We start from the raw sequence: 26,267 nt of genomic DNA, 5'->3' as shown, positions 1-26,267 counted from the left end.
GAAAATAAAACTAATTCTTTACATAAAAAAAAATCGAAGAACTTACCAGTAATCATTTGGCTTGCTGTTGTCAGCAACTTGACGTCATTTTTAGCGTCTTGGGTTTCCAACCTGACGGTTACATTCAGTGGGTCCAAGTTTTTGTCTCCAGCTCTTCCATGGAGAGTGACGAGGATGGCTGTAGTCTTCCCTGGGACCGCCACTTCTGGAGCAACCACTGAGAAGCCACTGAAAATAAAAATAAAAGCTTTAGTGAAATAAAATAAAAATAAATTCTTAATTGCGGGGTTTCTAGATTCTAGGAAAAGAAGGATCACTTCGTCTTTATATATAATACATACATGAAATCACGCCTCTTTCTCGGAAGGGTAGGCAAAGACTCTATCTTTCCACTTGCCACGATCTTTGCATACTTCCTTCGCTTCAATAAGACATACAATAATAATCATCGGAACAGAGACACGATTGTATGTATGTAAGAATGTATTTTTGTACTAAAATCACTTGTCCTTGTTATTCCTGATCTCAGTATGTTCTTGCTTTGTTTGTTTTTTTTTTTCTTTATATATATATATATGTTTATAAGTATATAAGGTTATATATAAGATAATATTCCATAATTCCACACACCCAGCCAGGGTCATATAAATACAAAGTTAATGTTCTTAAAAAAAATATTTTATCTGTGAATGGCTCCATAATGTCTTACGTTTGATAAGGGTTACATCCAATGTATCAGCTCTCCACCGTAGATTCCCTTAGAGACATTCCTTTTATTTATTTGCGAGACAGCTTTTAGTGGGAATAGGCATGTCTTTGCGATGATTGAAATAAAATCAATATTTATTGCTTTGTATTGTGAGGTTTAAGGCTTTGTCTGTCGTGTGGTTCCCAATATTTTAGAATGGAACCAACCCATTTCTTCCGATGAATGTCCTAAAAGGCGACTAAGGGATAAGATTGTAAATTTGGGATTAAAATAGCAGGAAGTCTTAATTGTTCAAATTTGCTATTAACTTCACTTTTGGCAAGAAATACTATGAAAACGACAACTGTAGCACCAATAAAATCCTTATTTCATATAACGCATTGTTCAACTACTGGCGTCCAAAGATTTTAAATGATTCTCCGTATGCGAAGCTCTCATAATCTCAAAGGATCGCTATCGATTGAGTTGCCAACGTTGGCAAGTGTCCATTTGCTCTGCTTTTGTTGTTTGGATTTCAGAGTGTCTTCACTGTAGTAAACACACATAATAAGGTTTCTAACTATACTACTTTTAAGACTTTAGCTATTTTTTTTTACTTTTTACGAACAATTCCATATTGCTGAGGCAGTCAATTATTCATCATGTCAATATCTGATGACAGAAATCTGACAGAAATCAATGGCACTCTTCAAATAATTAATGTTTGTATGATAATTTCTAAGACAATTCGGATATATTCATCTTAATGCAAGGCTCGAAGACCACGGAGATAATTAAGATTAAGATAAATTCAGACATGTATAAATAAATTAGACATAAATTGTAACCGATTGTTAATATACCATTTCTTTACCAAGTTACGGACCACTCCTTTTCTTTTTCATGGATGTTGTAAAATGCGACTATGCGTATAAACTTTCTTCTTTTTTAGGCGATGTGCTAGCAACCTGTCACTATTTGAATCCCAATTCCATCAACAAACCAAAAAGCTGAACATGGCCTATCAGAGTCTTTCCAGACTATTGTATCTGTCTACCCTGCAAGCAATATAGACGTGACTATATGTATGTGTGTAAGATACGCTTCAAATACCCTGTTAGCAATAGCAAACTAGAAACTAGATCCAAAACAAGTAGGAAATAATTAACAGATAACAAAGGCGCAGCATGACCGTAGCGCGAACAAAATGGAAATTCTAATGAAGATCTCAGCTCATTCCGAGTTTAAAACTAAATAAACAGTATCAGGGAACTCAAACACGAAAACAGGGTTGCTGAAGAAAGTTCCAGATCAATTGTTGTTATTATAACGTGTGGTATCTATTTGTCTGCTTCAAGTTATCTCGGAAACTTTGACAAAGTTTAAATGGATTTCATAGTGAATAATAGTTGCTGGTTGTTACAATAGATACAGATAAAGATAGCAATTATGAACTTCTTCAGTACTTGTGAAGATTTACACACACACACACACACAATCACGTCTATATCCCTTGCGGGGTGGACAGAGCCAACAGTCTTGTAAAGACTGATAGGCCACGTTCAGCTATTTGGCTTTAAGATAGAATTGAGATTCAAATAGTGACAGGTTGCTAGCCCATCACCTAAAATAGGAATCCCAAGTTTATAAGCCTATCCCTTTGTCGCCTTTTACGACATCCGTAGGAAAGAGATGGAGTGGTCCTATTCTTTTTTATAATGGTGCCGGAAACCACACGGCACGTGAAGATTTAATAATTCTTTTATCTATTTTACGCCTGTACAGATAACGGTCAGGTTCAGGCACATCAAGAAGTGTAGCTTCTTGATGTGGCTGTGCATATAATTCTTAATTTCTTGATCAATGTTATGAAATTAAGAACTATTTACATTTGAAAATTATTTCTGTTATAATATGAACCGTTACTTGTGCAGTCGTTAGAAATATCCAATGACACAACGTGTCACTTAACCAAGTCGAAACTGTCAAAAAGAACATTTCGAAACTTATTACAAACAGATAGAAATAGCCCAAACCAATGGAAATTTAGACGTTTGAAATATAGTCGGCTTTCAAAATAAAACAATCTATGAACTACTTATGTCAAAAAGTCATATTTCAACTACATTTTAGTAACTACTATAATAATATGAACCGTTACTTGTACTGTCGTTAAACATATCCAATGATACGTATCACTTGGTCACGTCAAAAAAGAACATTTTGATACATAATTATCATAAACAGAAAGAAACAGCCCTACTTCGAAATTGTGTTCAAACAGCAAGAAGCACGAAGGCTTTCGTCAAACAAAATTGAGTATTCAGCGCATAGCACACGCGGAGGAAATACAATAATTCGAACGTGTCCACGCGATTTCTCGCACCGCACCATCAGATTTTCAATACATATCTCAAACTCATGACCCAAACTGTTCCGGATGCAACCATCTTTGAATACGTAAACTGATGTAAACTTTGAATTTTTACAGGAATCAGAAGTATTTCAATTTCCGTTGATCTAATTCGTTTTCGTCTTACTTACTTTAAAATACAATCACAGTCACCAGTAAATCAAACACTATTAACTGCATTTATATAAACTGAAAAACAAACCTAATTCTTTAGGATTCTATTGTGCAAATTACAACTGCAGCTTAAAATTATAACTATGTGGAATGCTGTTTCTGCGTAAAATAAAAGGCTTTTATCCTCCCGTCGCATCTGATAAGGTTCATATACCATATAGGTATATAATCCAAATAATAAAGATTGTTTCCATTAATGACCTGTTTTAATTGTAGATGACATTTTTTAATAGGGTATTCGAAAAATTTTATTATACTTGTGGATTAAGCAAAAGATGGATACTAATATATAGTTCAATAACCAAGATCGGAGCCTTTTGAGGTTAACCTTTTGGTGTCATAAGGCAAGTGAGACGGAAATTGGTTTGTGAAATTAGTCTAACGTGAAAGTAATTGAAACAAACGCGAATCGGACTGTTTTTTTTTAAATTTGGACTTGGACATCCGTTGAATACTAATCCACGTCGAAAATATTAGCTACATAAATAGTTCGCCTATTAAGACTTTCAAATAACTCGTGCTATAAATTCTGTTCCAAATTGTGAAAACTTTCATTAACACACATAATATGACATTAGCTGTGGTCGAATAGTTTAAGTGCCCGATTAAAATGCGTGATGCGCAGAAGGGCTCAGGTTCGAATCCCATCGTGGCCAATGACTATTTTTAAGACAGTAATGTACATTAGTTTGAATACTAACCGATGCTCTTACAGTGAGCGAAAACATCGTGAGGAAACCTGCACATTCAGGCAACTGGATGTATAAGCATGATCCAATACGAGTTAGGTTTACCTGCAAAGGTTTCAGGTCAGACGGGAGTCGCTTGGTGTAAAAACCTGACTCCCCCAATCCTGGATCCATGGTCAATAGGCAAACCCCTGGCTCCTCTACAGAGTGGTGAGAATGCAACCGGGACTACAGCCAGGAGGAGAAGAAGACATATCTAAAAACTACAATCAAAACGACCTCAATATTATTCACAACATGATATAGGAACGAAGGTTTTTTTGTCCCTTAATGATCATACAATCCATGTAAAATTTCATCCATCTGAATGAAAAATGTGCGTGTCCTAAAATGTTCTGAGTGAGTAATGAATAAAAAAAAAAGATTAAAAATATTATGACTACTCCACCGCTTTCGAAACCCTTTCAACCGTTTGCAAATTTAGAAAATTTTCATATTATCTTAATTTTGTGCGTAGGTTTATAAAACACATGTATAAATTGAAAAATATTAAAATAACTTTTTTCAGTTTCATCATGTCTATTTGTCAAATCTTTAATTGTAACGGGGTAGACAGAGCCAATACTCAAATTAAATGAAGAATCACAACCGTGTAGGTACTACAAGCCTTTCCCATGATTTTATTTTATAAACTGCGTAGAAAGATATGCAGTTGACACACACTATGTCTTTTCTTCGATTTCAGACCAATATGAGAGTACAAACTCTACCATACGAATGTATTTATTTTATGCATACATACACAAAATCACGTCTATTCCTTACGGGGTAGATAGAGCCAACAGTCTTGAAAAGACTGCTAAGCTGTCTGGCTTAATAATAGAATTGACATTCAAATAGTGACAGGTTGTTAGTCCATCGCCTAAAAAAAGAATACCAAGTTTATAAGCCATCCCTTAGTCGCATTTTCCGACATCCGAGAGCAGGAGATGGCGGAAATCTATAGGAATAAAGAGAAATAAAACCAATTCATTTAGCTCAATGAGCCGAGTTGAGTACACGCTTAATATTGCAAGATCAATACTAAGACTGATGCGTATTCAGGAAAATAGGCTTTTGTACAAGAATATTAACATGTTCACGCACATGTGGAGATCTCGTTTCGGCGATTCCCTTTTATGAGAAGATGACTTAATCCGACAGTTGGCGGTAATATGAGCTATATAGAAAAAGGCCGATGGATCTCTCGAGGCCTCATATAATCACGAATTAATTATTAACCTTGAGATATCATATATTTTTATATTATGCAACACCTTGAATATCGAATGTAATATTAGTATTTTAACTAACACTAGGTGTACTCCTCCATGCATGATGAAAAAAATCTCGCCGGATTTTAAATTTGAAACCAAATTATAAAAAGCCATTTCGATACTTTCTCAACATTGCTGACAACTAAAGGAAAATTTTGCAGTAATGCATCATGAGCATTTCCAAAAAAAAAAAAAAAACAAATTGTTTATTCATTATTATGGATTCCATCATCACTTAATAATTGTCATATCTTTTGGTTTCACAACTTTGTCTTTATGTGTTATTAAATTAATTCAGACACTAGGCGGTTACTGGTTCATTTATCCTTAGTTCTCCTAATAAAGAAACAACAAGAGAAGCCGTAGGTAATATCTAGTGAAAAACCTAGAATATTCTCGAATCGGGGCCAGCGTGACCACGCTGCAGGCTCATTACACCCTAATGAATTATTCAAGCGCTAAGACTCACCCCCTTTCACCCCAGCCTGAAGGCTTCTTTGAGAACATGTCTTAAGATAGCTAATTATTTCTGAAGAAAGCTTGGGTAACACTATATTGATGGGAGGTATGTTATGGAATACATATTATCACGTCTATATCCTTTGCGGGGTAGACGAAACGAATAGTTTTGTAAAGACTGAAAGGTCACGTTCAGCTGTATAGCAAAAATAATAGAATTGATATTGAAATAATGACAGGTTGTTTTGTAAGTTTCGTAAGGAAAAACTCGCGTAGCTTTTAATATTGGATGTAACATAATCAGATTTGCCGTGTGGTTCCCGGCACCAACACAAAAAAGCATAGGACCACTTCATCTCTTTCCCACGGAAGTCTTAAAAGGCGACTAAGGGATAGGCTTACAAAATTGGGATTCATTTTTAGGCGATTGGCTGGCAACCTGTCACTATTTGGATCTCAATTCTATCATTAAGCCAAATAACTGAACGTGGCCATTCAATCTTTTCAAGACTGTTGGCTCTGTCTACCCCGCAAAGGATTAAGCCGTGACCATATGTATGTATGTATGTATAATGAGATTTACTAATAATTTTTCAGGTTTCGGCTATGGTAGGTTAGAATATAATATGTACGAGTATGTAACAAGATATTCAAGCTGGTTAGATTTTCCTGTTAATGAGAGGTTAGAGGGTAATTGCTATACTATTATTACCTTTCCTTTATCTCTGGAATCCGTAGGAAACACCAAGGTTATATATACTATCTTAAGTTGAGTTAAAAGGTACTGAAAATTATTTTTATTTCTTACAGTACTTACCACTCACGCGCCGCGCATAACGCGTAGAAAACTGATGTTATCGCTGTTCCCGTTCCAAAAAAAGTAACCTCAAAATCCTTCTAAAACGTCAAAACTATATTTGCATGAAGTTTAATTAAAAATGAGTACTTAATGTGTAATGTAAACTGTAAAATTGAGATTGGAAGAATAATTTTCAAAATTAAAATTTTCACTAACATTTCTTGGTCGATAACACATACAAAAACTTACATGAAATTCAACTAAATAATAAAAATAAGGGTAAATATCAAAAACCTAGCAAAATATCTGAAGATGTGATGGTGATTGTGACCGCTGGGCTCATTACGCTTTCATAAATAATTCACGAGTGCCTCCTTATCCCTCTTTCAGCGTTCAAACCTGACCTACAAGCTTTGAGCGGGGATTCGGTGTTCGACGAAATCTAGGCTAACATTCAATGTTTTTCAACGAAATTGGGGATTTATGTTCACTTTTATATATAAAAAAAACCTTTGTTTTTAGTACATTATGTAATGTTAAATATTATAACGTCATTTGGAAGCGTGTGGTTCCCGGCACCAATAAAAAAGAATAGGATCACTCCATTTAATTCCGATGGATATCGTAAAAGGAGACTAAGGGATGGGCTTAAAAACTTACGATACTTCTTTTAGGCGATGGGCTAGCAACCTGTCACTATTTGAATCTCAATTATATCATTGAGCCAAACAGCTGAATGTGGCCTATCAGTCTTTCCAAGACTGTTGGCTCTGTCTACCCCGCAAAGGATATAGACATATACATAATATGTGTATAACGTAACTTGGTCAAGTTAATCAACCTGCGGTACCTACGTCAGGTCAAGATTGCCCTAAATCGACGAGCTTGCATGAAAATATTAATGATTGTAGATGACCCGAAAGCTGTAAGCAGGAATGATGGCAAGTGGCAAGATTTAGTCTCTGTCTACTCCTAAGTAAAAGGGGTATGATTATTTAATGTACTTATGAAAAAAATTGTCTTGAATTTCACTGCTCGAGACCATAACGAAGAGCGAGTTTTACGGAAGAATGATCCAAAGCTATGGTTATTTTTATTAAACAGATCAAATATATGCTCATAACTATATATACGCACTGTCGTAATAACAGCTCCTTATACATTGAATAAATCATACGCCATCCATACATATGCATCCACAACTTTGTACCAAAGATAAGCACATACAAACACAAAGTTACCGCAAGTCATGCGTGCTGAATAATAACATAGTAATGTGGGATGGATCCCTCATTATATATTTACTTGAAATATCAAAGTCAATATTATCTAAAACCGTTACTATGGAATCATATGTGTATGTGAATGTCGGCTTTGTTTCTTGAGTAAATTACGTTTGGAATTATTTGGAAGCCTGTGAAAGTCTAGCTTTGTGTTTCAGTCTGGATTGATCATTAAATCTCTCTCTCTCTCTGTCTTATTTTCTCTTATCATCTTGGTGTTCCCACCTTGGAGTTGCAAACTCTACCGTTAAGATTCGATGCCTGAGGTCAGCTGTATATGATGGCTACTATCACCAAAAATATAATGAACTCTATCGGATGTCTCTGCGATACTTAAAATCTTATATCTGTGATTTTTTTTTTTAATTTTTAGTTCATAATAGTCTTAATATACCTGTCGATTGTGTCATTAAGTGTTAAGTAAAAAAAAGCTGTTTTTTCATAATTTCATTTAAATATTATTTTAAAATTCTACTTAAATTCAATTAGTATTTAAATCTCAAATGATTTCCATTATACCTTGTAAAACTTTTCGATATTCAACCATAATATATGGAACCTAATCAGTTAATATCACAAGATTTTTCATGACTCGTCAGTATCTTGATTATACACAAGGATTCACATTACATTTTTGTACACAGCCACCCGAATTCCGTCCCGCGTATAAACCATTGATGTATTTAAGGCTAGAACTAACAATTGGAAGGAAAAATAACTTTAAAAAATAAAATTACAAAATATTAACGTATCTAGTTAAAATAGTCACAAACAAGCTTTTGGTGTATATTTAAGCCATTGTATTTTTTTTTAAATGTCACATTACGAGTATAGGTTAATTTCAATTGAAAATTCTTATGTTCACAAGACACACAATAATGTTAAATGTTTTTGAATTGAGAAACTGAGATTTAATCAATCTTTTAGAATTAATATTCTCTCTAATCTTTGCACGTTCTTTTGTTGTGCCATCTGTCACTATCACAGATTATATTTAAGACATATCTGTGATCTCTATGCTTCGGGATCTGGGGTCCACTTTATGACATTTCTCCTTCCATTTTGTTCGGTGTATAGCGTCTTCAGTTTCAACTGAATCTTTAATGCCCACTATCATTTCTACATTAGTGTTTTCAGAACGCGTTTGTCATCTCTACTCACTTAAGTCAATGAACCCTACTACATTTTCGGCCGCGCTGTAATGACGAGAATGACTCAGTAGTATGCGTATAATGAACGTTCTGTTTCGGACGTGCGACGGCCATTACAGAAACATCAGTGGTCCTGTCATAATAATGAGAGTAATCTTCAAACAAGAGCAATTTGGAGTGAGTTTCGTGGTAAAGCTGATTTTCATAATTAATTTTTAACGATGGCAATTAATTAGAAGTACCTATTTTGGGAAATATTGCGTAAAACAATTTTGTCCCCCAACGCTAGAAGAAAGACTCTGAAAGTAATAGAGAGCACGCTATTTTATACAATAAAATTTTTTATTATTCCTATTTCTATGAAGGAGATAAACATTTCTATTTTGTACAAACAACGGTAGAGAAACCTAGTAGTGCAGTTGTCTTAATTTTCTGCTCTTTACTGTACTTACGCATATTCAAACTTTCGACCTCAAATTCACATCTACCAACCCCAACTTTATTTGTCACCTAACTTACAGAACAAACTTTTAAAAGGGTTATCCAAACTGAATTCCCGAAAAACCGTCTCCTTTGCAAACTCAAGGAGCCCTCCAATCTAATTGATGACTTCTGGATAAATCGATTTTCTAAGCCAAGTGCTGTCGAGTAGTAAATTTTATTACGGCGAGCGAAAATGATTAATCGATTAGGGAGAAGTGTCGTGTGATGACAAACAAAATTTATACAGGCTGCTCCCGATTTTATTTTTGGAATTTGTCAGGTAGAATGATGAAACGTCGATAAGGTATATCGTATTCGTTCATGCGAACATTTTATGTGTAAAATCGTCTATCAAAGTCAAACGGTAACTGACACTGATAGTATTCGTAATTGAAATCTGAAAAAGCAAGTAACGTTTAGTGATCGCCAAATTTACTTACCTTAATAATAATTAATACTCTCATTATATACCATATTCGCACTACCCACTAAGCACCTAGGATTCGAGTCCTCGGAGTATAGCTGGGAATACGCCAAGACCATGCCAAGAAGAGCTTATATGCTGGTCTGAACCTGTTGTGTTCCAATTGCTTCTCTTCTCGCGATGATTGTAAGAGTTATTCAAGGGATATTAAACGTGGATCAACATGTCACTACCTGAATCTCCTAATATTATACTTAATCATCCAGCTCTCGTAGCACGGCAGCTTTTGATGCTATTTTCATCGTGCGATAAACAATCGCTTTTTATAATAGCCTGAAACGGGATAACGATAGTTTTAGGAAAGAGATAGCTACCGTGGCAGATGAAAGTAGCCTTCGAGTCTGTATGATTAGCTGAGTCTACCCTTAAACCGTATATCTAAAAAGAAGAACCAAAGAGCCCTGAGAGATAAAAATAACACTATTAACATACATACATATGGTCACGTCTATATCCCTTGAGGGGAAGACAGTGCCAACAGTCTCGAAAAGACTGATCGGCCACGTTCAGCTATTTGGCTTAATGATAGAATTGAGATTCAAATAGTGAAAGGTTGCTAGCCCATCGCCTTAAAATAATCCCAAGTTTGTCAGCCTATTCCTTAGTCGCCTTTTACGACATCCATGGGAAAGAGATGGAGTGGTCCTATTCTTTTTTGTATTGGTGCCGGGAACCACACGGCACCAAACTTTAGACTAGCACTATGAAACAAAAACAAAATGGTTCTTTGTCGGAAAATATCAGAATTTCTCATTTCGAAACACATTGTCGCAATTCTAAAGATCACCTTTGAGTGCAAAAGACCTGTATCCGGAGTTGAACCGGAAACCTCGGGTCTAAAGGTCGAATTACATTGAACAATACAACTGATGGAGTACGCTCAACTACATGTATTGTTCGCGGGCCCATTTATACGATCGATGACGCGTTCTTCTTTTGTAATGGCTTTTATTTTTGGACTCACAAGTTGTTTTTATAAGAAAAGGTAGTACCTATTTCTCTTGCTCGACAAAAGGGTAAATTAAATTCTGTAAAACATTTTAATGCTGGATTTTTATGACAATACATTTTATTTTATTTATTAAAAAATAGAGTGAAAAACGAATTAATTTATCTCTCCGCGAAATCTCCTTTTAGTACACCCCTGCACCGAATTATATATGTAAATGCCAAATTAATATATTTTTACATTCAACTGTTAGGAATGTGCGTTAAAATATAAGTCAATCATTTTCCTCCATTGAATTGTAAAAAAACCTGTATTAGTTTATTGGTGGCGCTAAAATCGTCGCTGTTTGTAATTAGTTGGCGTTAAATTCGTTTTCTTGTAGAGGGCGTTAATTTTATCGCTTTTTGTAGATGACGCTTTTCGTGTGGTTCCCAGCACCAATACAAAAAAGAATAGGACCACTCCATCTCTTTCCCATGGATTTCGTAAAAGGGATAGGCTTACAAACTTAGGATTCTTTTTTAAGGCGATGGGTTAGCAACCTGTCACTATTTGAATCTCAATTCTATCATTAAGCCAAATAGCTGAACGTGGCCATTCAGTCTTTTCAAGACTGTTGGCACTGTCTACCCCGCAAGGTATGTAGACGTGACCATATGTATGTATGTACGCTAAATTCACGCAGCTGAAGCTACGGGTAGAAGCTAGTAAGACATAAACAGCACAGAACTTGGATTTCAAAGTGTGGCGAAACTTTAGACTAACTCCGCTTTATAGTATGGTTTGCATACAACATGTTGCTTTACAAACTGTACATAGTGCGACCGAGCTTGCTTACATTGTAGTAGTAGAATTACAATCTATTAATTAGCTATGTAGATAGATAGATATATGCATACACACATACCTACATATAATCACGTCTATATCCCTAGCGGGGAAGACAGAGACAACGAATGGCCACGTTCAGCTATTTGGCTTAATGATAGAATTGAGATTTAAATAGTGACAGGTTGCTAGCCTATCGCCCAAAAAAAGAATCCCGAGTTTTACATCAATCTAGTGTAGCTTTAAATATGATGGTAAAAGTCAAACAATATGGGACAGGATTTACAGCAATGTTGTTGAGGTCAGATGGGAATCGCTTCGTGTAAATACCTGATTTATCCAATCCAGGATCATAGCAAGGCGCACTTCGGTCTCCTTTTCAGAGAGGAGAGGATGTTACGTTTAATATGGTCACTGTATAAAATATTTAATTTCTCCTTTCTAATAACGATTTCTAAAAAGACAACATCCTATACAAAGTTGGTAATCTCTTTTGATAATCGAATTTGATCAAATTTACGCGAATTCATCTTATGTTATGAATCCGAAAATAATAATAACAATTCTGATTTCATTAGTGAAACCATTTTCAATATTATAGTTTATTGAAATTTTAATTAACTACAAGCCAATATTTTAATCATAAGAAAATAAAATTACTTATGTAATAAGAAATCTAATTTTTGTTCCTTTCGGAGTTATGTCAAAATAACCTCAGGAAAACGTATAATTACAAATTGCTTTCAAAGTAGTTTTATAATAACGGTACCTTACCTATATCTTTATTTTTTAGCTACAAGTTGATTTGGTTTTATATTATCGTGGAAAATTCGAGAAAAAGTAATGAATTATCAAAAAGAAAAAAAATCAAAGATAAAATTGCCTACCTTCTTCGATGTTTACTTTTCTTTCATAATTATGCTTGTTACACTCAGCATTTCGCTTGATTGATGGACGTTTTGCTAATGATTCAGGCGAAGTGCGGATCAGATGAGATCTTTTGAGCTGTCTTCTCGTAATGATCTGAGTGTCTGACGGCGCTTCGTTTAAATAAGTCTTGTGATATGATGACTTTTGGAAATAAGTTTTTTTGATGATTATTATTCAGACAAATAATTTTGTTTTACGTTTATACATACATATTTGTCTTTATCCCTTACGGGGTAGACAATTTGGAAAAAACTGAAAGGCCACGTTCAGCTGTTTTGTTTTATGATGGAATTGAGATTCAATAGTGACAGGTTACTAGCCCATCGTCTTAAAGAAGAATCCCAAGTTTATAAGCCTATGCATTAGGCGTCTTTTCAAAACATCCATGGAAAAGAGATGGAGTGGTATTTTACAATTGGTATCGGAAACCACACGGCACTATCTTTTTATCCTCTAAATTTATCATTGAAAAAAGAAGATCCCAAGTTTATAAGTCTATCCCTTAGTCGCCTTTTACGACATCCATGGGAACGGGATAGAGTGGTCCTATTCTTTTTTTTTATTGGTGCCGGGAACCACACGGCACGGATACTTGATCCATTACACGTTAAAAGTTGTTGAAAAACTCATTGTTTTCTGAAAAATGTTAATTCCTTTTGTGTATTTGCTCTCGTTACAGCCTGTCAGTGGTTTAACGGCTGTTTAATTAATTAAATGTTCAGTTTGTGCAGTTTATTTACCTTTGTTCGGAAAGAGTACAAGTGTACGTTTTATTTTTTATTGTATTTACATTTTAAACTCATGTGAAGTATTAAATTTTACTGGGTGTGTACATATTGGTGTGTGTTTCGTAATATGTATACTCATTTGTAAACATATGTTTATAAAGACTAGCTTTTACCCGTAGTTTAGCTAGGAGTGGTCCTATTCTTTTTTCTTTTTGATGCCGGGAACCACACAGCAAACATAACATACACACATAGTTGGGATTGTTGTTCGTTGTCGCCATGTACCAATGACTATTTTTAAAGTTATGTACATTCGTTTTATTACTTACCGATGCCCTTATGGTGAAGAAAAACATCGTGAGGAAACCATGGATCCAATACAGGTTAGGTTTACATGCAAAGGTTGCAGAGGTTAGATAAAACACTTTGTGTGACAACCTGACTAGTCAACCAATCCAGGATCTATGGTCAATAGCTTATCCCGGGCTCCTCTACAGAGTGGTGAGGATGCAACCGGGACTATAGCCAGGAGGAAGAAGGACTTGAATGTAATTAAAATTATCAGACTTTGGCTTGTCTAACACCCATCTTTTTTGCGATAATTTTGATCTTGTTCAAAGCGAAGTACAAGCATCGTATAACATATAACATGTATTAAGGGAAAGTTTACCAAAATTACCGAGATAAAGCAGCACGGCCGTGCATTAAAATTTTACGACAAAACTTCGACGATAATCATTTTTCAAAGGTCAGAGTTTTGCGACTTGCAAACTGTGTTAAGCTAATTTCATTTTTGAAATTTCACTCGACAAACATTATGTAATGACTCTGGTGAAAGGTTAGTTAAGAAATACCGTACTCTGCATTAACATATTGATGATATAGATAAAATAAAAAAAAAACAATCAAATAGAAAGAGACAGAAAGAAATGTTGGTTCTATTTACCCCGCAAGGTTTATAGATGTGATTATATGTATACAATACAAATAATCTTTATTGCCCATTAAAAATTACAAAAGTATTAGAATCATACATTAAGAATATGTTGAACAAAAGCGAATGAATGAATTGTAAGGCTTGTGTAACTTGTAAAATAAATATAACCAAAATACATTCAAAACTTTACATCGTCAAAAATACAAAATGAATACCGGAGAAAAATAATAAAATCAATGAATTGACAATTGTTGCACGTTTTCTCAATAAATTCAACTCTAATGCTTTAATGTAATTTTATTTCTGAAACGTGATTACACTTTTTCTTATTTTCTTTGGCTCGAAGCCAAATTGTTTACGGCATTCAATTGTTTCAAACAATATCCGTTGAACAATTAAAGTGCTTGTAACTGAGAAACAAAAACAAAATAATCTTTGTGCTAAAACAGGCTATTCTTTTTGTGATTAGACTGTGTCACTTCGGTTGGCTAATAAAGCTATTTATTTACGAGTATTTTTATAAGATTTAATAGGCAGATGAGTGGAGTAATCGTACTGTGACATCTTCATCTTGAATATCACTAACTTTATTTACATAGTGCCGTGTGATTTCCGACACTTTTGGAATAGAACCTTTATATTTAAGGGGTAGGCGTTTGAACTGGGAATTTCCCTTTTTTTACGAATAAATGCGAGTTTTACGGAAATCAACAGCTGGGACAATTCATTGAGACTAGTGGAATAGACAGGCAGGCAATCAAAATTGCATTGAATAATGGTTACATACCCAATAGTCTGAATGTGAAGGTTTTCCAACAATGTCGCTTACCGTAAAAGCGATCAAACTATTCAGAAACCCAAAAAGGGGAAAAATAGATTTCATACAAACAAATTTGCATATAAAGAAGAATAGGTTTTCTTTTTAAATAGCAGATGCATGCCTTTTACAAAATGCAGTCAACTCTTTGTTTATTTTTAGTACCGCAAAATATGCCTAGGTTGAAACTACACGGGTATTCGCGTAGTACTTATAACGCTTGACACGTTTCACTTTTCCGTCGCACGATGTAAGGGCGGTCTTCCAGCATCGTGAGCAATTAGCGAAATAGAGTAATAGGTATAATATATTTTATTTTTGGTAGAGGAAGATGAGGTCAAGAGTAGTATACACGCTTGCTAGAGCGTGACGAATGTGGATGAAGCGAAACAATTATGCAGAGATGGTGGCAATTTCTATTATGTAATCTGTTCCTACCGGAAAGTGTAGTGATTTTATGTATGTATGTAGGTATATATTTTAAAAAAAGTTCTTAATTCCAAAGCAATAGGAAAACTATGAAATTAATGCCAGTTAACTTTTATAAATTAACATAAAGGTAGCCGCCAAGAGTTTTGCCTAGAACTTCATGTTGATATTTTCAGAAAAAAAGTAAGCCTATTTTACAACTAAAAGTTAGTGGTGGCAAAAATCAATAACGTGGCAGACAGGCATCTTGTTTGTCTTCAAAAATCATCATGCTCACAGTTCGTCACTATACTATGTCGTCATGGTCCAATATGCTAAACTGTTTTAAACTATGACTGTTTTTTTATCTTTTCGCCTACACTGGGACTAGTTCCTAAAATGGAACAGAATATTTTATACTAAAGCAACGCTTTTTATTTTAACTCGGCATAACGCTCTTTGAGAGGGTCAAGTGGCGTAATGTGAAATCGCAATTTTGTGATTTTTTTCTCTTTATTTTTACATTTTAAAACGTTTCGTATGTAACGTGGAGTAGAAGGTAATTAGGTTTTGAAAGGGTTCAGCTACCAGGGACTATATTTGGGTGTGAGAATTTTAATAGCGTTCTGTATGTTTTATGATTTAGAGTTATGTATTGTAATACATCGTTCAGCAAGCGCAATAAATACGTTTTACTTAGAAAATCTAGACCAACTTAAAAAATACTCACGATGTACATTTTCCAGCGCTGACAGCTGCTAGATGCAGCGCCAGCAGTAGCGCAACAGCAGCCATCTTGGATCGCTGTCGTCAATACATCACAACCTGGAAAGAGTAGAGAATATATTTTAAATGTGAAATAATGTTTATAAATAAATATATATGGACAAAAACTCTAAAGAAAGATCGAGACTTGTGTTATGAGATACAAGCTCGACCATATTGTAATAATAAACTCCAGCCCCTACGGCATGGCACGCACGACACCGTTTTAATCATTTGAGAAACTATCGCGTTTTCGCTTTGTGTTTTGACGTGAAAAGGGACAGCGATAGTTTTTCGCATGATAACACATACACACAACCTTAATAGGGTAGAAAATATATTTTAATAGTAAAAAAATGTTTATTAATCAATATATACGAAACATATTATTTAGATTCAACTAGCCAAAAGGAAAGTTAGAGTCTCGTGTTTTGAGACTAACTCTACCGTCTTAAAAATTAAAATCTGACCCCGGCGGCATGGCACGCGCGACGCTGTTTTTATTGCGCGAAAAACTATCGCTATTTTGCTTTTTAATATGACTTGAAAAGGGACAGCGATAGTAGGGTTAATCGATAAAAAAGAAGTCGCGCGTTCAGAGCAGGATCAATCAGAAAATATACCCGGTCTCAGCCGAAATTTGAGCCAGGGCCTTGTATCTCATATCACCACTAACCCACAGAGACTGACAATGTTCAAAACTTGGTATTGCATTAGAAATCTGTAGAAAATATTAATGCCAATTTCAAAGGTATGAACTCTCTTATTTTTTCCTCATATTAATGCATTCTTGGAAGCATGATCGGATGTTGGTTTCAAAGAAGATGCAAGATCAGTCCTATTTAATCTGAATGGAGCATTGGTATCAAACCTATCTATATTTGAAATACCGCAGTAATCCCTCCATACATCATTATCATTAGACTCGCCACAGCAGTAAATTGGGAGTGCGCTATCTTTTATGTATGACAATAAATTTCTTTCCTTTTACACTTCTTTTAATACACAAGTCACGTGCTGAGATCTCCGAGGGAAATAATATAAGGTCTGGAAAGCTTCTGCCATTAGCCATAAATAGTTTAACGTTATGTAAGTCTTTCAATGATAAATTTAGAGGAAAAAGAAGATAGTGCCGTGTGGTTTTCGATACCAATTGTAAAAGACCACTCCATCTCTTTTCCATGCATGTTTTGAAAAGACGCCTAATGTATAGGCTTATAGGCTCCTACTAAATATGTAAAAATTAAATAATTTGTTTAATTTAAAATATTCTTGAGTGCCTATTTTGTTATAGTGTGAGGGTCCTAATCTACTGGGAGCACCGCCACTGATCTTCAATAATAAATTGTTCTATATAATTAAATTTTACTTTTATTAATGAATTAATTTTCAATAACTAAACAATACGTATACGCGTGAGGACCAGTGCGCAGTAACTGACCACACGCCATTCATTCGTCGCTCTCATACAAAATCGCTGACACATAACAGTCACACCCACATTGTGTCCCTACACTACACCCCCCAAATTTTTACATACAAAAAAAAAATTATTAAATGCCATACAAATGTTCTATCATTCACAAATTTAATATGAGTAACTATTGGTATGTAATGTTAACACAATGACCATTGAATACCACGCAACACATAATAGCCTTTCTATGAATCTAAGGCGTCCAATTGCACTCGGTTGGCTGCCAGTGGCTGTTGAAAGACCGTCTGTGATACGGACGTAATCTTAGTCACCGCACCAACGATTTGCTTAGTAAGTCACTTCTTTGTCCTCTGATGGCAATATTTCACAATAATTAATCCAACCAGAGTTCCCATTAACACGCAACAATAACCAGTGTCACTTGCATTTTGTTCATATTTTCTTGAACAACATTGTTTGAGGCGACATTTACTTGTTCCTTAGTATTATATTGACTCATTATGAATAATCAAAAAATTATAAACTTTAAACAACTTATTTGTATGATACCGAAAAATACCAATTTTTGCAATACAGAATTTGTAACTAGGATATTTGCTTTTGCTAGTTTGAAAATTCCATATTACCTTTAACTAAGCTTTATCATTTATGTTGTTACAACAATTCAGTCTTCGTCATTAAAATATTACAAAGTACATTTAAATATATAATACTGTATCAATATTTTAATACTATAAGTACAGTCGGCTACATGAATAATTATACATTACTTGACTTATATTACTAATTACATTTTAATCTAATTTCATAAAAAATAAAATTAATGCAATAACTTAATCTAATCTGCTTTATAAAATTACTATTCTTAGACTAATTGAAACTTTTAGGTAAGCGAAAAAAAAGTTTTTTTATTATTAACAATTAAATCTTACTGGCAATTTAACCACACGACCTCTACTAGTAATTTTTTGATTCATCACAATATCGCTTTCTTTACTTTCCTTTTTATCCTGAATAATTATTTTATTGCTAACGTTGGCATCATAGTTTCCATCCACCGTATCTGATTGATCACTTAATAAAAATGCTGGTTTTAATCTATCCACTGATATATTAACTACTCTATTTTCTAACTGGACTGTAAATACCTTACCTTTTCTATCAATGACCCGGTAAGGACCATCATACGGTTGAACCAATGGCTTTCGTACCGCGTCATTTCTAATAAAAACATAATTACAGGTATTTAATTCTTCATGAACAAATAATGTACGTGAGTCTCTTAACTGTCTCGAAACTGGTTTCAAATTCCTAATATTATCTCTTAATTGTTGTAAAAACGTATTCTCATCACTAATTCGTTTATCTGTGATATCATAAAAATCACCAGGTAAACGAATTGCTTGACCATACATATATTCTGCGGGACTCACGCCATTATCGCTTCTACATACTGAACGTAATCCTAAAAGAACTGTAGGTAATTCATTACACCATGATTTATTTTCACTAAGACGTGCCATTAATGACTGTTTCATACTTCTATGCCAACGTTCTATCATCCCATTACATTGAGGATGGTAAGGACTACTACGAGATCGTTTAATACCCATTAATTTTAACAATTCACAAAATAAATTACTCTCAAATTGTCTACCTTGGTCCGTAGTTAACTTATAAAATGTACCAAATCGACATATCCACGTTTCATAAAAAACTTTTGCAACTATTTCTGCTGTTATTTCAGAAACTGGAACTGCTTCTGGCCAACGTGTAAAACGATCTATCATGGTAATAACATACTTATGTCCATGCTGACAAGGACTTAAACTTCCTACGATGTCGATATGTACATGTTGCAAACGCTCAGTAATAGGAAATTGTTGAAATTCAGATTTAGTGTGCCTATTTATTTTTGATTTTTGACAGTCAATACATGTTTTGGCCCATATACCTACATCTTTATTCAATCCCGGCCAAAAAAATCTTTGCGACACTAATTTCCTTGTCGACCTTATTCCTGGATGACTTATATTATGAATTGATTCAAAAGCTACTTTTCTGAATTTCTTTGGTAAATATGGTCTACAACTGTTGGATGAAGTTTCACAATAGATTTCTTGTTGACAATTTGGAATAAACATTTTTTTCAAAGAAATGTTATCACTTTGTTCATTCAACAATTGTTTTAATTCCATATCACATTTCTGAGTTACGGCTAACTCCGCGTAATCAATATAAGTAGGATTGTGTATTGTTTCAACACGCGATAAGGCATCCGCTATATTGTTATTCTTGCCTTCGATATATCTAATATCCGTTGTGAATTCACTAATAAATAATAACTGCCTAGTACGCTTTGGTGTATCGCAACTAGTTTCGCCTTTATTAAATGCAAATGTTAATGGCTTATGATCTGTAAATATTATTAATTCCCTACCTTCAAATTGATATCTAAAATGTTTTATAGCCATGTAAATAGCCGTCAGTTCTCTATCGTATGTAGAATATTTTTGTTGAGCTGTAGTAAACTTCTTAGAAAAATATCCTAACGGTAACCACTTGCCATTTACCAATTGCTGCAATACCGCGCCCGCAAATTTATCCGACGCGTCTGACATAATTGACAATGGTACATTCGGTACTGGATGAGACAACATTACAGCTTCTTTAAGGCTTAATTTACATTGTTCAAATGCCTGAACTGATTTATCTGACCAATTGATTTTTGTTTTATCTTTTTTCTTAGAGTTTTTTAAAAATTCGTTCAAAATCGATTGATATTTTGTAGCGTTGGGTATATTGGCTCTATAAAAATTTACCATTCCTAAAAATCGTCTTAATTGTTCAACTGTTTCCGGTTTCGGATATTCCAGTATGGCCTTAACCTTATTTTCAAGTGGTTTAATGCCATCTGTGGAAACTTCATATCCTAAGAACTCAATTACCTGCTTGCCAAATTCACATTTATTTAAATTTATAGTTATACCAAAATCCGTAAAACGCTGAAATACTTGACGTAAATGGTTTTCATGGTCTTCTTTAGTAAAACTTGAAACCATGACGTCATCAATAAACGCAAATACAAAATCTAAATCTTTTAATACATTATTACACATAAATCTTTGAAAAGTTTGACTACCATTACGTAAACCAAAAGGCAATCTTAAAAATTCAAACAAACCTATAGGCGTGATAATTGCAGTTTTCTCAATATCCTGTGGAGCTACCTTTATAAAAAAATATGCTTTATTAATATCAATTTTTGAAAAATATTTCTTACCTGCTAACATATATGTGAAGTCGTGCAGACGAGGAACAGGGTAGCGATCTGGCTTCGTGATCGCATTAAGACGTCGGTAGTCTCCCACTGGGCGAATTTCTCCATTCTTCTTTGCCACAACATGCAGAGGACTGGCCCATTCACTTTTCGACGGTCTGCATATACCTAGTTCCTGCATTAATTTAAATTCTTCTTTCACCTTATGATACCTGTCGGGCGGCAATGGTCTCGCACGAGCATGAAAAGGCTTCCCTGTAGTCTCTATATAGTGGAAAACATTATTTTTAGTACATTTACTATCTAGATTATTAAAAGAAATCGGTTTAGTAATTTCAGGAAATTCATTTAATAATTCTAGGAATGGATGATCACCATTTACTGTCCCTATTGATGGTGTATTATTGTTAACTATGTTGCCAAACGTTAGTAACCTAGTTTCCTTATCAATTAACTTTTTTGCATTTAAATCGACAATCAAGTTATGATGAGTCAAAAAATCGGCACCTAATATTGCCTGATTAACATCAGCAATTACAAAAGTCCAATGATAAGGGCGTCGAAGATTTAAATTTAATGTCAAGTGTTTTATACCAAATGTCTTAATTTCACTATTATTAGCCGCAAATAACTTATAGTCCGTACATGTTTCACGTTTTTGTTTACAGGTTGCCGGAATAACAGAAATATTCGCACCAGTATCCACTAAAAATTTAAGTCCATTTTCCCTGTCATAAACACATAGGCGGTGATTATTCGTAGGTACAATATTTCCCGCCGTCGATTGCACCTCCATTAGTTTTCCGTATTTTTTTCCGTTGGAGTTTTCCATGCACAGGGTTGCTCACATTTCCTCGCTCTATTCCTAAAACGATAATGCCATTTGCATAACCAATTAGGATCATTAGGAGTCCTGGACTTTGACCTCGATCTGTTTCTAAAATTTTGTCGTCCTCGATATGATGATCGGCGATGTTGACTCACCTCTTCACGCAAAGATGCTACTTCCAGGTGTAATTTATGCATCTGAGTCAACAGATCATTAACAGGAAACTGGGTACTCCCTGAAGATGTATTGTTAATTTCTGCGATATCAGAACTGCGTACACTTTCCATTATCTTGTCAGCAATCTTCGCTAAATTATCCAATGTTTGATCCTGACTTACTGTGAGTACAGCTCTCACGGATGATGGCAGACGAGCAATCCATAAATTATGCAATGTATGGTCGGAAACTTGCGCTTTTTGTCCTAATTCACGCATACGCCGCAATAATTGAGAAGGTTTTTGCATTCCCAATTCCATCTCGCCAACTAATTTTTGAAATTGACGTTCCGCACTTTCTTCATAAACTTGTAATAAACGTTCTTTAATGGCACTAAATTTATTAGTTTCAGGTGGCGACAATACAATATCACTAACTTGTTGCAATGCATCTCGATTCAACTTTGCTACCACTACATCAAAATTGGCTCCATCACTTTGCTTTTGAGGCAAAAGGATACTCTCAATCTGCGCGAACCATAAACGTGGCATTTCAGCCCAAAAATCCGGTAATCGGGCTTGAAGAGCGATAGCAGCTAAATCCGTATTAGACGTACCTTGTGCCATTTTTGACGATCCTTGTAGCGGGGCTCCAGCACTTAAGTCCTTGTTCATTATTAATTAGTCCAAAACTCTTCACTAAATTGTCAACTGTTTATCACTAGTGTCTCTATTTATCGCAAATAACACTATGCACTTATATCTATTCCAGTAGACACTTAACAACTCTCACACTATTTTTTTAAAATGAAACACTAGGAAAATCGGGGTCACCAATTATAGGCTCCTACTAAATATGTAAAAATTAAATAATTTGTTTAATTTAAAATATTCTTGAGTGCCTATTTTGTTATAGTGTGAGGGTCCTAATCTACTGGGAGCACCGCCACTGATCTTCAATAATAAATTGTTCTATATAATTAAATTTTACTTTTATTAATGAATTAATTTTCAATAACTAAACAATACGTATACGCGTGAGGACCAGTGCGCAGTAACTGACCACACGCCATTCATTCGTCGCTCTCATACAAAATCGCTGACACATAACAGTCACACCCACATTGTGTCCCTACAGGCTTATAAACTTGGGATTCTTCTTTTAGACGATGGGCTAGCAACCTGTCACTATTTGAATCTCAATTCTATCATTGAGCCAAACAGCTGTCTTTTCGAGACTTGGCTCTGTTTACCCTGCAAGTGACATAGACGTGATTAAATATCTGTTTATATATGTGTCAACCTACCAGCCAACAGTTTCAGTATTCAAGGCCACGTTTAGTATAATATAATGGAAGTAATATTGAGAATTATTGTTGAAACATGACTGAATATCATGGGACTAATGAAAAGAAATCATCCTGGTTAATTTTAACAAAATACTTGATAATATTTCAGATTGCATGTAAAAAATACTAGAAAAAAATAATTATGTTTTTGTTTGTTTCAATCAAAAATTGTCTTTGTTATACAATTTTTTTGTGATTATTATTTCTACGCTTCACATTAATTTCTTTCTATTACAAAAAATATAAGTATAAATTTTTTTTCAATATCAAATTCAAAGATATACTTAGACTGGAATGCAAAACCTACAAGTAAAGTACACTTTTTTTGGCGAACTTCAACAACTTCTCACGATATACCAAATTTTCTAACTTCTACAACATTTAAATTGTATAAAATGTACAAAGAACCAACTCCATATCAATGTGGAGTGCAGCAAATTTCCTCGCAGACAGGATATTGCCCGGGCAACTTTAAGCTGAACATTTTTCTATCCAACTTTCAAGAGAACTTGTTAAAAGGATGATGTTGAAGCATTTAACATTTTTTTTATTCTAGCGGTAAGTTATTTCTTTTTCTTCCTGGCTTTAGTCCCGGTTACATCCTCAATGTAATGAAGAATGTGGATGAAGCGAAGGAAGTATGCAGAGATCGTGATCGTGTGAAGATGCAAGTGGAAAGAGGTAGTCTCTGCCTACCCCTCCGGGAAAGAGGCGTGATTTAATGTATGTATGTACATCCTCAACCCAAAGCTGGTTATAACCCAAAGCGATTCCCATCTGATCTTCGTAGCCGTTCCAGGGGAGCTCGTAACTCATATTGTCATGGTTACACATTCAGTTGTCTGAATAAGTAGGTTTCCTTACGATGTTTTCCCTCACAGTATGAGCATCGTTTATTGGTATTTTAAGTAATTTCAATGTATAAAGATTATTTAGTAGTTTAGTATTTCACCATTAATTATTTTTAAACTGATCGTTTATTTTTATTTGATGAAATTATAGTCTTATTTCTGCAATACAAAGAGACTAAAACCGATGCTAAGTATATAACGAATGAATTAATCATCATTGCACACTAAAAATTATACAAATTTTAAATCCATCTCAGCTCTATCTACGAACAAGATCCAACAGTGAATCACGAGTAGAATTTCATCTTATAATAGATCTTCCGAATCATAAAATATATGACACATTTCCTCACAATCGTTTTGTTTCTAGCGACGTCACTGGTTCAGTAGGTCAGCAGGATATACAGTAAACATTTTATGTATCATAAATACGGCTTTGCCCAGTTTAAGTGCACCCCAGATATCGCGGGAGTAATCGAAAACGCTGCTCTCATACACAATGAGAGAGTTTATTTACTTAGTACTATAACTGTTCCTTTTTTATGACAGTTTAAATTGGTCTTTAAAAAAAAGTTCTCACCACAGATGTGTGTTTTTTATGATATTTTGAAAAATATTCAGTATTCAAGACAGAATTATTTTTTACTTCTTTTTTTACCTGTATTATGTTAAATGATACATTTAACGAATTTAGTGCACTTATTTTTTAAATGTGACAACATTTTTTTGGAGATTTCAATGCGTTAACCTCCATCTGCCTGTTGGCAAGCAGGATGAGGTCTATGGTAGTACACGCAAGCTTAAATAATGCTTATTCATTCTTGCCTTGAAAACTCCCAAGCTGTATGTATCAGGGAAGAGAGATACAAGGAGGAAATTTGCATGATAAAAAAATAGATTTCCATCTATTGTGCTTTTTTATTCTAGTTTAGCTCTAAGCCAAATTCTGCACGAACTGTTGTAAAAAATTGCTAATTGAATGAAACATTAAAAAATATATGTACTTAGTTTTTCTTTTTTACTTCGTATATCCAGATAAAACTGGGACCAATGCGGAACAAACCATTTAATTGGGTGGATCGATTCTTATTGCCGCTATAAACGATTGTGATTGCGCAGTCTTTCAGTAGTAGCAAGCATTAAGTAAGTAATTTAGTATTTTAAGTAATGAAAACATAAAGGTCATCAAAACCAAGAATTGATATAAATAATAATAATATGATCATGTTAACGCTGAAAGATAGGTATTTTTTACTTTTAAACTTAACGTTTAAAAAAGTTCAAAAAATAAATTTGTACGTGATTCAGTGTCAATTGTATTATTGTAAGATTTTAACAGGAGACATAGGTACTAAGAACTATTAATTTTAGAGAAGAATATAGTGGTATGTTGTTATTTTTGTATAAATACGATATAATTTACATGCCTCACAGATTTTATGAAGTTTACAATATGACAGCGCCATAACGATAGACAAAGAACAATTGATTCAATACACAGATAATGCTGTAATAATTACAGATTATTCAAGAAACTAATATATTTCAGACCGCAGCGTAAAAGACCAAAGAGGCATAGATTTAAATGTAAAACGTAAAATGAAACGAGTTATTATATGACGTTAATTATGCGAAGATAACTCGCTATATCCTCATTAATGTTAGCGCTAATTACGATTTCAATTAAGATATTGTGTTGCGTGTGTTGTACTCTTGTTACAGTTGCTAAATACCGAATGATGATAAATGTATTTTGGATTGCCGTGTGGTTCCCGGCTCCAATTTAAAAAAAAAAGAAAAGGGTCACTTCATCTCGTTCCCGCGGATGTCGTAAAAGGCGACTAAGGGATAGGCCTATAAACTTGGGGGGTCTTCTTTTGGGCAATGGACTAGCAACCTGTCACTATTTGATTCTCAATTCTATCATTAAGCCAAACAGCTGAACGTGGCCTATCAGTCTTTTCTAGACTGTTGGCTCTGTCTACCCCGCAAGGGAAATAGACGTGATTATATGTTTGTATGTATTTTAAATTATTTAATGGGTTTCAATTTTAAAGTTTTTTT

General features: G+C 34.4%; 2 protein-coding genes across 2 annotated transcripts in view; both read right to left on the bottom strand.

Annotated features, from left to right (window-relative positions):
* The window catches only part of LOC106133074 (C3 and PZP-like alpha-2-macroglobulin domain-containing protein 8), a 97,082-nt gene extending 80,751 nt beyond the window's left edge, over window positions 1–16,331 (bottom strand). Inside the window, exons 1-2 of the mRNA XM_060946334.1 lie at window positions 16,267–16,331; window positions 47–228 (exon numbers count right to left, since the gene is read on the bottom strand). Coding sequence (XP_060802317.1) covers window positions 47–228; window positions 16,267–16,331 — 247 coding nt within the window. The remainder of the gene's footprint in view (window positions 1–46; window positions 229–16,266) is intronic.
* Window positions 16,332–21,878: 5,547 nt separating this feature from the next.
* On the bottom strand, window positions 21,879–22,678 carry LOC132902180 (uncharacterized). The gene is made up of 2 exons (XM_060946270.1): window positions 22,004–22,678; window positions 21,879–21,884 (listed from the first exon to the last, which is right to left on the bottom strand). The coding sequence occupies exons 1-2, from the start codon at window positions 22,676–22,678 to the stop codon at window positions 21,879–21,881; spliced, it is 681 nt and encodes a 226-aa protein (XP_060802253.1).
* Window positions 22,679–26,267: the final 3,589 nt, after the last annotated feature.

This window comes from Amyelois transitella, chromosome 10 (genome assembly GCF_032362555.1).
Source record: "Amyelois transitella isolate CPQ chromosome 10, ilAmyTran1.1, whole genome shotgun sequence".
NCBI lineage: Eukaryota > Metazoa > Arthropoda > Insecta > Lepidoptera > Pyralidae > Amyelois > Amyelois transitella.
The sequence above is the reverse complement of the archived record's forward strand: the minus strand, read 5'-3'. Positions and strand labels throughout refer to the sequence as shown.